Source organism: Diuraphis noxia, unplaced genomic scaffold (genome assembly GCF_037042655.1).
Source record: "Diuraphis noxia isolate RWA-SAM2 unplaced genomic scaffold, SU_Dnox_SAM2 contig0005, whole genome shotgun sequence".
In the NCBI taxonomy this organism is placed as follows: Eukaryota; Metazoa; Arthropoda; class Insecta; order Hemiptera; family Aphididae; genus Diuraphis; species Diuraphis noxia.
In genome coordinates, this window is record NW_028301715.1 from 49,228,037 (window position 1) to 49,239,638 (window position 11,602).

At 27.0% G+C, this 11,602-nt stretch overlaps 2 protein-coding genes and 1 long non-coding RNA gene across 4 annotated transcripts; 1 reads left to right on the plus strand and 2 right to left on the minus strand.

Annotated features, from left to right (window-relative positions):
* LOC107173373 (tRNA (cytosine(72)-C(5))-methyltransferase NSUN6) lies at window positions 1-2,921 on the minus strand. 2 transcript variants are annotated; one of them, XM_015523886.2, is made up of 8 exons: window positions 2,568-2,921; window positions 2,046-2,156; window positions 1,631-1,838; window positions 1,166-1,325; window positions 901-1,102; window positions 469-762; window positions 231-392; window positions 1-169 (listed from the first exon to the last, which is right to left on the minus strand). In XM_015523886.2, exons 1-8 carry the CDS (start codon window positions 2,664-2,666, stop codon window positions 50-52), a joined length of 1,356 nt encoding a protein of 451 aa, XP_015379372.1. In that variant the 5' UTR covers window positions 2,667-2,921; the 3' UTR covers window positions 1-49. The 2 variants fall into 2 exon arrangements, with proteins under 2 accessions (XP_015379372.1, XP_015379374.1); XM_015523888.2 differs by having other exon boundaries at window positions 2,564-2,920.
* A 2,540-nt stretch (window positions 2,922-5,461) lies between these two features.
* Gdh (glutamate dehydrogenase, mitochondrial) lies at window positions 5,462-11,535 on the minus strand. The gene is made up of 8 exons (XM_089228719.1): window positions 10,759-11,535; window positions 8,996-9,196; window positions 8,484-8,570; window positions 8,040-8,227; window positions 7,856-7,972; window positions 7,631-7,792; window positions 7,352-7,556; window positions 5,462-7,285 (listed from the first exon to the last, which is right to left on the minus strand). The coding sequence occupies exons 1-8, from the start codon at window positions 11,138-11,140 to the stop codon at window positions 7,014-7,016; spliced, it is 1,614 nt and encodes a 537-aa protein (XP_089084845.1). The 5' UTR covers window positions 11,141-11,535; the 3' UTR covers window positions 5,462-7,013.
* Window positions 8,148-8,571, plus strand: LOC149055466 (uncharacterized). The gene is made up of 2 exons (XR_016191943.1): window positions 8,148-8,251; window positions 8,330-8,571. It is a non-coding gene; the product is annotated as an uncharacterized LOC149055466 (long non-coding RNA).
* Window positions 11,536-11,602: the final 67 nt, after the last annotated feature.

Genomic DNA, 11,602 nt, shown 5'->3' on the forward strand with positions numbered 1-11,602 from the left:
TTTAGAAATAATTTCATATTATTATCATTACTATTGTTATTGTACACAACTATGAATTTATTGAACTTTTTTTTTGAAACTTAGAAATGAAAAATCCAATCGAATCTTCTTCAGCATTTTCAGGACCAAAACGCCTTACAAGTGCACATAAATCTTCATTTAATCCTGCCTACAACAAAATATTTACAAATTAAGAAAGGGAAAATAAACAATGTCTTTATTTAATCTACTTGAGATGTAATTCCTGGACTGCCAATTTCAGAATTTATTGCAATTAGTTCCATCTGTGGGAACTTTTCAAGAACCCAAGCTATATTGTGTTCATTCTCTTCAAGCGTTATTGTACACGTACTGTAGACTAAAATACCACCAGGCTTAACAAGATTTACAGCCTTAATACATTAAAAATTGAAAAAATAAATTGAATAAATTCATATTTTAAATATAGTGATTAAGTTAACCAATTACATTTATTAATAATTTTCTTTGTAAGGCAGGAAAACGTTTTAATACATTTTTATCTACTTCAATATTAAGTAATGGCCGTTGTCCAAGATTACTGCAAGGTGCATCCAAAAGCACACGATCAAATGATTCACTTTTAAACGGTGGTTTATCATCACTGTTATTTATATTGTTCGTGTCTGCACAAATCAATGAATCAAAATGATGAATCTTCACATTTTGTATTCCAAAACTTTTGCATCGAAGTTCAACTTTGTTTAATTTAACTTTCGATTTATCTATTGCATCTATTGATCCCTAAAAAAGTAAAAAAAAAAATAATAAATATTTAATGTGTTACTGATAACGGCACAAGTTTTTTTCCAGTCTTTAATATTACTGAACTTTAAAAATTCAAAATGTTATGTCAAAAGACTGTCCATATCATCAACTCACTTTATTATTCATTAAAATTGCTATGTGTGTGGTCTTATTACCAGGTGCTGCACACATATCTAATACTTTAAGATTGTTTTCATTGACATCAAGTGCGTGTCCAGTTACAACAGAAGGCAAATTCTGTAACATTCCATATTCACTGGGCAATGTGAATGAAGGGATACCTGTAGTAGGGTCAGTCATTTCAACCGCAATACCTCTAAAATGTAAAATCAAGTATTTTATAAAATGCATAAAAAACACATTATCCATTTCATCATACTTAGGATTCATATCACCATTAAATAACTGTCGACGATTCATTTTAGCAATACCATTGCCAACAAACATTTTCAATGGGTTATCGTAATATTTTTGGTAGCCTCGTTTACACCCTTTAGCTAAGTCTGCATAAACTGATATGGATGAACCAATTTGTACTTCTAAGAAATGAAATATTAAGAAATGCATGTAATTAGTGTTATGGAAATAGTATCAATAATAATCAAAATTGTGTAATATAATTGTTTTTAAATTCTTCTTTGTACTTCAAGAGAGTATGAATAATTAATAGGTACACAATTACAGAATTGTGTTAACATATTGATATATGTTTATAGAGATAGATAGGATTGCATTACCTCTAAATGCCCATTATCAAAATTGTAATCAATTAATTATTTTTATTAATTAATAGTTTTATGCAATGCTATTCATAATAACATACAAATATTATGGTTTATTTTACCAGGTGCCATTGCCATAATTCCAGGTGCAAATATATGAGCGCCTCGTAATGCAGATTGCCCGGTAGCAATATCAACAATAACTTCTTCTTTTTTAGGACTCAAGTCTAATAATGACTTATCCATTGGCGAAATTACTATACAATCGCTCAAATTGTTATGTACTCTAACTGAATGATGGTTTTTTTCATTATTTTTAAGTCTTATCAGCTATAACAATATACAAAACAAATTTTTACCAAAAGAAACAACAAATTGTATAAACTATTTATTAATAATATTTAGTCACTAAATATTCATATTGCATAAATTATGTCTTATAAAAAATCAATAATACTTATAAGAAATCGATGTAATTTATTTTTATGTGAATTAAGAGAAGAAATGATTGGAATGAAATAAAAAAAAATACATTACATTTGAAATTTGTTCGTTTAAAGATGCCATAACTTCTAAAGGCGTGATCTTCAAGGTGTTGACTCGGAAATATGAATTTAAAGGTGCCGAAGTCAACCACTGTGACACTTCCTAAAAACAATTAGTGTTTCATTGAAATCATTTCCATATAATATTTAAATGTTCATATGAATGTTAATTATTTCATTTTTCATTTAAATGTCATACAATAAGTTAATTGGTCAATAAAAAACAAAGTTAGATCATCAAATATGATGGACAATAAATCTTAATTAATCTAAATTTGTATAATTTTATTTAACAGTATTTTAAATATTTTATGTCATTCAGTTAGCTTATTTATAATTTTTTCTGTTTTAAGGCTGTTTTTTTTTAGTATTATTATTATTTGAAACCAAAATATACAAAATAATGAATAAGGTATATTGCATATCAAAATTAATTTACTTTTCACCAATGCATCATTAAAACAAAACTAAAAACAAAATAATCATTATATTAAAATGCAAAATGTTTACCTACTTCCACAGAAAGGTTCCTAGTTTTGTAGATACTTTTTAATAGATTCAATAAATATTCATCCAAATTATGAGGACGAACAACTTGCACGGGTCTCATCATTTTCTTCGTATAAGTAGACACGTAAAACAATATTTTAGTATTATATATTTATGTTATAAGTGTGTAGAATGTAGAATAATATCCCTTGTTCAATGAATGTCACCATAAACATTGATACCTATATAGTTGTTTAAATAAATTTTAAGCTTAATGATAAAGTACTCACAAACTAACAATTTTTAATTTTTTTGATAGACTGAAATGTGATTTTTGTCAGGTTTAAATCATAAAAATATTATATTTATTTTACACACATTTTAATATCAAATATTCAAATACTGTGAACAAGTGAACATAGCTGATAATATGGTATATTTTTGTTACCTATTATTACCTTAGTTTGAAATTGTTCCTAACCTGGTCACCTGAGTGATAAGTGATGAACTGATAACTGTGTAATGAAAGAAATGACCTAAGATCACAGATATATATAATCTACTAGATTGCTAACTATTGATAAGACGTGAATCAAAGTTCCGCCATTTTATCTGAGGCCACGATTTAAGATATACTTAAATCGTGTCTGAGGCCAGAAGCATTATCAATCATTATCACTTTATGATATCCGGAACGCATATTAACATTCCGCACATCAAAGAAAACCCATAGGGAAATACGGCCTTCTCATTGGTCTCACATATTTAGCGCCAAATTTAAATTATGTCATATTATTATTATATTTTGGATAACTGTTATATTATTATTGTAATGAATAAATTATTATATTAATAAGGTTTTTATTTAATAATTGTTATAGATTGATTGATGTTTTGGAATTTAACATATTGTACATTATATATCTTTTGATTACCTTTAAATGAATAGAATAATAAGTAACTATAATAAATGCATATTAAATTCAAATCTAATATATTACACTCACCTGTGTGTAATATATTAGAATTCTTATAGCCACTTAGTGGAATGTTTGTTCGTCAGCTCCAAAGGGAAAATACATCCAATGCAAGTTAGTGAATATAATAATATGTTCTTAATAGAATGTTTTTAATTTTTATATTCAAACACGAGTAATCACAGAATAATTAAAGTAGATTAACTAATAAATTCAATAAACTTTTACTATTGTAGAAGAAGAAAATAAATATTAAATATACTAATATTTTAATATTATTACTTTTATTTATTATATGTTCATATATTATGTTTTCATTAAAAATATTTACTTTTACTATTACATTAAATATAATTTTATTAACATGATACCAAAAACAAAGTTAGTTAGAAATGCTAGACTAAATCCTACTTATAGAACTGTACAAAACTGGCAAGACAAATGGAGAGCAACACATTTAGGCCCTCGCACGGGTCAAGGTGTAAATATGGTACATTATTATACTTATCAATTTATCACCATTATACTACTTGAAATAGATTATTTGTAAAATGTTTAATAATCATAATAATTAAATATACATTACATTTGTATTTTAGTAATTCTTTAAACAACAATATATTAAACATTTGTATAATTTGTTGAAAGAGCCAACTCACTTTTTTAAATGAGATTAAACATTTAAAGTAAAATATCCCTTATGTAATGAAAAAAATTAGAAAAGTTTAAAACATAATTTTGTATAAAACTAACTTGGTAGATTAACTCGAAACCATAATTGTCAATTTTTACAAGAAGATCCCAAGTTAATATATTTACTAAATTAGATGATTTAACACCTTTAAATGAAATGGATACAGCAATTGACTTAACTTTATTTATATATAAAACTAAAAATATTTAAAAGTATATTTAATTGAATTGATTTATATAATTATTAATTATAACCAGTGGCGCCGAACCCTATGTTAAGGTCGGGCCTTGGCCCGACATATTTTGAAAATTTAGGATAGGGCCGCTTTATATTGATCATATTCCCTTTCATGGTATGCCATTTTTGCCGATATTAAGATGTTGGGCCTCTTGAAATATTTTAATTGTGATTTACAGAATTATTTTTCTAATATCGAAAACAAAAACATTTGTTATCAATATAAATAATAAGTGATATGGTGTTCCGGCCTCGATTAAAATGGTGGATTGTTGGCTTCAATTAAATACACAGGCTGTATAGGCCAGTTAGCAATCTAGTTTATTATATATATCTGCCCCTAAGATATATATCTTAGTCCGTGGAAATGACAGTGTTGCTGTTCAGGTAACAATATGGTAACCATGAACAGGATTGCAAACCACAATCTATTAAATACTTAAAATTTAAATAGATATATATACAATGTGCGTACGTTTTAAACCACACACTACGAACATACAAAGTTTCGTAACACAGTTTAAACCCACCTAACCTAGCAAAAAAGTGCTTCTTGAACGCATGATAAAAAACGTGAAAATTATGTTTGGTAAATAATTATAGAAATATACTCATGTGAGGAAATTCCTAAAAACAATATTTTGAAAAAAGGTTATTAATTTTTAAATTAAATAACTTAAAAATATAACGAATTTTTAAAAAAAAAACTAAAAATAAACTACATTATTCAGATTAATCATAAATGATTTTACCATAAAAATTGTTCTTATAATAACAATTAGTTTGTAAACTATTAATTATTAATAATTTAATAAAAAATATATTTAGCATACATGTGTAGTAAATAATAGTAATCAGTACCGGATAGAATTATTTTTTAGACCTAAAGCAAACCATACAAACATACCATATAACTATATAAATGATCTCTAACAAACGCTAGTACCAAAAATTGAATTACTCATTTTATTCTTCTTTTAGATTGTTATCTGTAATAATTAACTCTACAGATTTCTAACAGGGAATTTCGTGTATTTCGTGTTTAGTCTTTTAATTGCCCACATAATATGGAATAAGTACAAACTAAATGATTCAACAAATTAACAACTCAACTAAAACAATTAATTGCTAACATACCACTGATACTTGACAATAATAACAAATATTAATAATAGAAATTAAGCTTTAAGGCTAAGAATATTGTACTATCACAATTAGTGGCGGCTTGAACTTTTTTCCCTCGAATCACGTTTAATATTTTTACACCACCCACCCTAAAATATAGTTATTAGTTATTACTTATTATTGTACATTATCTGCTGAGTACACATATTATATTTATTATTTATAATTTAATATTTAAATACCAACCTGCAAAAATGGTCCAATCTACCTTTTCCAACCATAAGACCTACCCACCCAACCACCCATTAATATATTTGTGAATCATGTGATTCAAATATACTCCCTTCGAGCCGCCACTGATCACAATTATACTTTAAAATAAAAATCCATACAATATTAACAACATGAATGTATTATCATAGATTCCATATTAAGCGGTGGTTACAAATATAATAATTTTTATACAATTTCTAATAAAATTTTTTAATACGCTTAGTTTTAAAACTGTCAACTAAGAACATAAAAAAATTCCAAAATAACATTAACAATTTTAAACTTATTATTTCTTTACAATTTCATAGGGTATGAGATGAATGTTAATTTACACTATTTTCAATAGTTAAAATTGGGAAATTAAAAGTTATGGCTGAAATTCTTTATAGAATAGAGAATAACATAAATTTACTCACGTTCTCAATTACACCATTAAGGTATTAAAATTGTTATCATGTATTATGAACATGAATTTGCAATTTGTACTTGTAAATTCAATAAAATTAATTTCTATATAAGTTAGATTTTACATTTATCTGAAGAACAAAAATCAAATTTTTCGATAATTTATTATAAAATACTGAATAAACACACGTATACTTCTTTTCTTAAAAGTAAAAAGGAAAAAATGGTTAAGAATTTTTAATTAACTTCAAGATGCACGTCAATATAATAAAACGGTATTGTTGTTGTTTTTGTAAAAAGAAAACAGACTAGCCAAATTCATAAATTGATAATTTTGTTACATTTAGGACTACTAAACACAACTACAATCATAGGTGTGTTTGTAATAATACAAAGTTTAATTATTATTATCAAAAAATACCAATACTCTAAAATAATTTTTTTTATGCACAAATTCAATGTTATGAAATATATGGGATTTTATATTCATAAAAACGAAAACTTATGTTTGTATACTTTATAAAATAACCATATTGAGTTTGTACTATAAAGAAACTTTTTAACAGTATGTCTTTTTTTAAAGATGAATTTTGTTAACAAGGAAAAATTTAATTATACGTTCATATAAATTTTATAAATGAAAAGTTGTACATCGTTTTGGTATTAATAATTAAAATTGTATTGTCTTTAAAAATATGAATTTGGCTTTTGTCAACACCTAAATTCCTAAGCTTCCACCTAAACAGTAGAAACAAAAGAATTAGAAAGTTTGTCCAGCCTCTTTATAAGTAGTGAAAATTTTTTCGATTGAGTTAATATAAGCAGCAGTACGAAGATCAAGACCCAAGTTATATTTCATAGCAGTTTTCATAATAGCTCGAGCTGAACGTTCCATTGTATAATCTAATCCAGAATGCACTATATCTTTTTCAGATGCTCCGGAAATACGTTTTTGGAAAGATTCAGAAGGAGTGACAGGAATTCTTCCTCCCACACGACCAAATCGACGTTCCAATGACTCTTGCACAGATTCTACAAAAAGTTAATTGAAGTTATACCATGACTAGATATTTAAGCTATATGCACAAGGTGTTTTACCTAATAAATGGTAATTTGATTCACGCTCATATTTGAACGTCAAGCGACCGTAAGAAACATGATTCAAATTCTTTAACCATTCAAAGAATGATACAGTCACACCACCAGCATTTATATATAAATCTGGCACAATCAAAATATTTCGTTCTATTAGAATTTTGTCTGCAGCAGGGGTTGTTGGGCCATTAGCAGCTTCGCCAATAATCTAAAAATAGTTTTTGTAATATTAATTTATTTAAAATGCGTATTTTATTCAACTATTTTTAATGTTTTAATTACTTTTGCTTGAATCTTATGAGCATTAGCTGATGTTATAACTTTTTCAGTGGCAGCTGGTACAAATATATCACAAGGTTCATACATGAGGTTTTCGCCAGTGTATGGCTGAGCACCTGGGAATCCTAAAATAGTACCATTGTCTATTCTCCAATCTTCTAATGCCTGAAATAATAAACTATAGTTAAGCTTATATATTTAAATTTTATAAATTTTTTAAGTAATTACTTTGGGATCAATTCCATCTGGGTTGTAAATAGAACCATCATGTTCAATTACACCAATGCATGTAGCACCTGCTCTATGTAAGTAACGCATCGAATGTAATCCAACATTACCGAAACCCTTAAATGATAAAATTTTAATTAAAAATCATAAAATTAGAGACAATATAATTATAATATAAGCTAACTTGAACAATAAATGTTTTTCCACCCCAACCAGGTGTGGTACCAATCAAGCTCATATAATTGGCCTCCATAATGAAATTTTCTAACCCGTGGAAAACACCTCTACCAGTAGCTGATACACGACCATGAATTCCACCTTGATTAATTGGTTTACCAGTTACACAAGCATGAGCATTAATGTCCAAATGCCCTATTAAATAAAAAGATAAAATGAGTACATAATATTTATTATTTTCATTATTATAATAATTAATAGAAGGTTTTAATTTTTTTTTTTGATTTTTTTGTTAAGGTTATCAGACATTTCAATTCAAGAAATATAATAGAAAAAGTTGAACTCATTATACACTTTAAATGTGAATGTGAATTGATAGTACATAAATATATGATTAAAACATAATAATCAAAAACATTTATTGTTATATAATTATTATAAAAATAATAACCAATAGTTTTGGCATATGTATCAGCAATCCATGACATTTCGCGTTCACCAGTTCCCATATCTGGTGCAGGTACATCAACACCAGGTCCTGAAAAAAAATTATTTATGAGATTTTAATAAAAATAGGTTTAATATTATAAATAATACATTTTTATTTCTTGTAAAATAGAATTGAATTATATGTCATTAATATGTATATTATAATAATTTGTATTAACATACCATATTATATAAGGCATGAATAAATAAAATAAATGATCTGCTAGAAGACTTAATTTACAACTAATTTATTTCCTATTAAAACTCTACATTTTTCAATGACCCTATTATCATCATCAATTGAGCTTAACCCTATTATTTATGCCATTGGGTTTCCGACCATATTTCTCACGCTATGGTTTGACATAATTTCTAATTGAGGTCATGGAGAGTAAAACTTTTATTTGAATAATAATTTTGTTTGATCATTTAAAATAAGGCTTAATCAAAATTAAAATATGTTTATATACTAACCAATAAATCCCTTTTTAGCCAATTCCAACGTGAACCGTCTAGTAATTTGCTCTAATTCATTTTCTGAATACAATTTTGGATTTATTTTAATGCCTGCTTTTGCACCTCCAAATGGTACATCAACACACGCACACTTGAAAGTCATCAAAGCAGCTAAAGCTTTTACTTCATCACGGGAAACATCCAATGAAAATCGAATGCCTGAAATAAAGTTTATAAATACATATAGTACAAGCAATTTTTTGGAGAGGTTTTTTTTTATTTTTTTTATTAAAAATTCATGAAATCAATAAATTAAATACTATCCAACATTAAATGCTCTATATATTTAATAATTGTAATATTGTAAAATGTATTGTAAATTGTACCTTAATGTATAAGTAATATTTAAATATGTAAGCTAATAACCTTAGTTGTTGAGGCTTTAAAGTAGGTAATAAAAAAAAAAATATATATTTAATAATTGTTATTTATGTAATCTTAATAAACATAACTAATTTTTAACGAGGATATCAATTACAATTTTAAAATGTTTGTTATTGCATTTCTAATTTTAATCTTATCTAGATCTTATCATAATTACAAAAATTAATGACAACTTGTTATTAAAATGACTCAATGTTTAAGAATCTTATTTATCAAAATAAGTATATAACATCAAATTATTATTATGAGTACCTATCTAATCTAAAATATTACTAATTAATTTAGGTATATTTTGTACTGTTTTTAATTAGGATAATACACCGTATTTTTTGTGTAGATATTCAATTTTGTATGATAGGTAAATAAACATGATTAAAGCAAAATAAATCATTTAAATATCATAATCTTCTAGTGTGAAATTATATAATTTTTGTAAAATTATTTTATTGAAGTACCTATCTAAGCTATCTAATATTTTTATGTTTATTTTAAATGTGATATTATTAAAATTATAAAATTATAACAATTCATGTAAAATATTCACATATATTGGAAAAGTTAGAAAACAAGATTTTACTATAGTAAAACATTTATTTAGATAGGTTTCATTAATTATTAACATAAGTGACTAAGGTAAATCTAACAATTACTCTTTTAATGTTTTTGATGACTCATCCTTAACTTAATAATTATACTCTGAAAAAAAAATAGTAACACATTATATTATGGACACTTAAAGACCTTGCAACTTGCATATTTAATTTTTAGCATTTGTTAAGTGGTTTTAGTTTTAAAATTTAAATACTGTATTAGTATTTAAAAATAATACACTCACAATAATCACACCAACTACCTATTAGTTTCAGACGTTTTATGTTTAAAATAATCCTTAATGTCTATTGTATAATCTTTTAATATGGGTAATGTTTAAACAATAAGTAGGTAGTTACTATTTAAGCATAATATGAAATGTTTAAATTATTACCTAGGTATGTATTTTTAACTTTTTTTATGTACCTAATAATAATTAGTTTAAAAAATATCTATTAAAAATTATTTTAAGGACTTGCTAATGAATTTCAAGAGTTTTGAAAAACATATATTTAATTTTAATTTGTATAGTTATTATTTATAGGTAGGAACACTAGGAACCTACTATTGTATTATATAAATACTATTTTTGTGTTTAAATGATAGGCATTACTTCAGCTACATCTAAAAATACAGTATTTAATACATATCTATTTTTTATTTTTCAAAATTTTAGACAGGTATACCTATCATAAAAAATTCAAATATTATACTAAAATAATTTTATATTTATATCCACTACTAACCTCCTTTACATGGTGTTCTATGTGTACTATGTTGTGCACGGTAACCTGTAATCATCTCGTAGTCACCGCTATCCCTGCGAACTGGGAAAGATGTCTCCAGTATGTGATCGCACGGCTGCATGCCCAACAATATTCCCTTGACTTTTTTCCTCTTATCTTCCACGGACATCTTGGCTTTGATGTCCTCGACGAGCTTATCCTCAGCCACCTGACACGCTCGATGGAAGAAATATTCCACCATGTCAAAGAACCGTGGGTTCTCGGCTGTAGGCACATCCTTGAGGTGATCTGGCATCTCATGAAGTCCACGAGCAGACGACATGGTCGCCGTTCTCAGGACGCTCTCCGAAACGTTACGTCCGAGTCGGCTGAGATTGTACATGGTGACAAGAGTGGTTGACAGACGGTATAGGGGACAATAATAAAATGGAAAAAAAGCTGAAAACCGGGCGGCAAACCTAAAATAAATTAATAAAATACAATCTAAAACACAACGGACGATCAGAGAGGAACGGGAGGAGACGGCTGACGCATACTTGGCAGCTGCTGATGTACAACTAACGAGACGACGGACGAATCGATATACCGGCGGATATTATTGTGTAATAGTTTTATCGGACGGTGCCTCCTAGACAACGAAGACGACAGGTCAGCTATAATATTGTTAGGCTGTATACGGCGATAGGTCGGCTGTATTCGGCCTGGCAATATTGCAAAAAAAAATTAATTAATACGGCCGTCACGGGAGGGGACCGAGATTATTTTATGAGGAATTGGATACGAAAAATCGCGCGCGTGCGTGACGACTGCCAACCGGTGATGTTGTATAATAAATTATAATTCA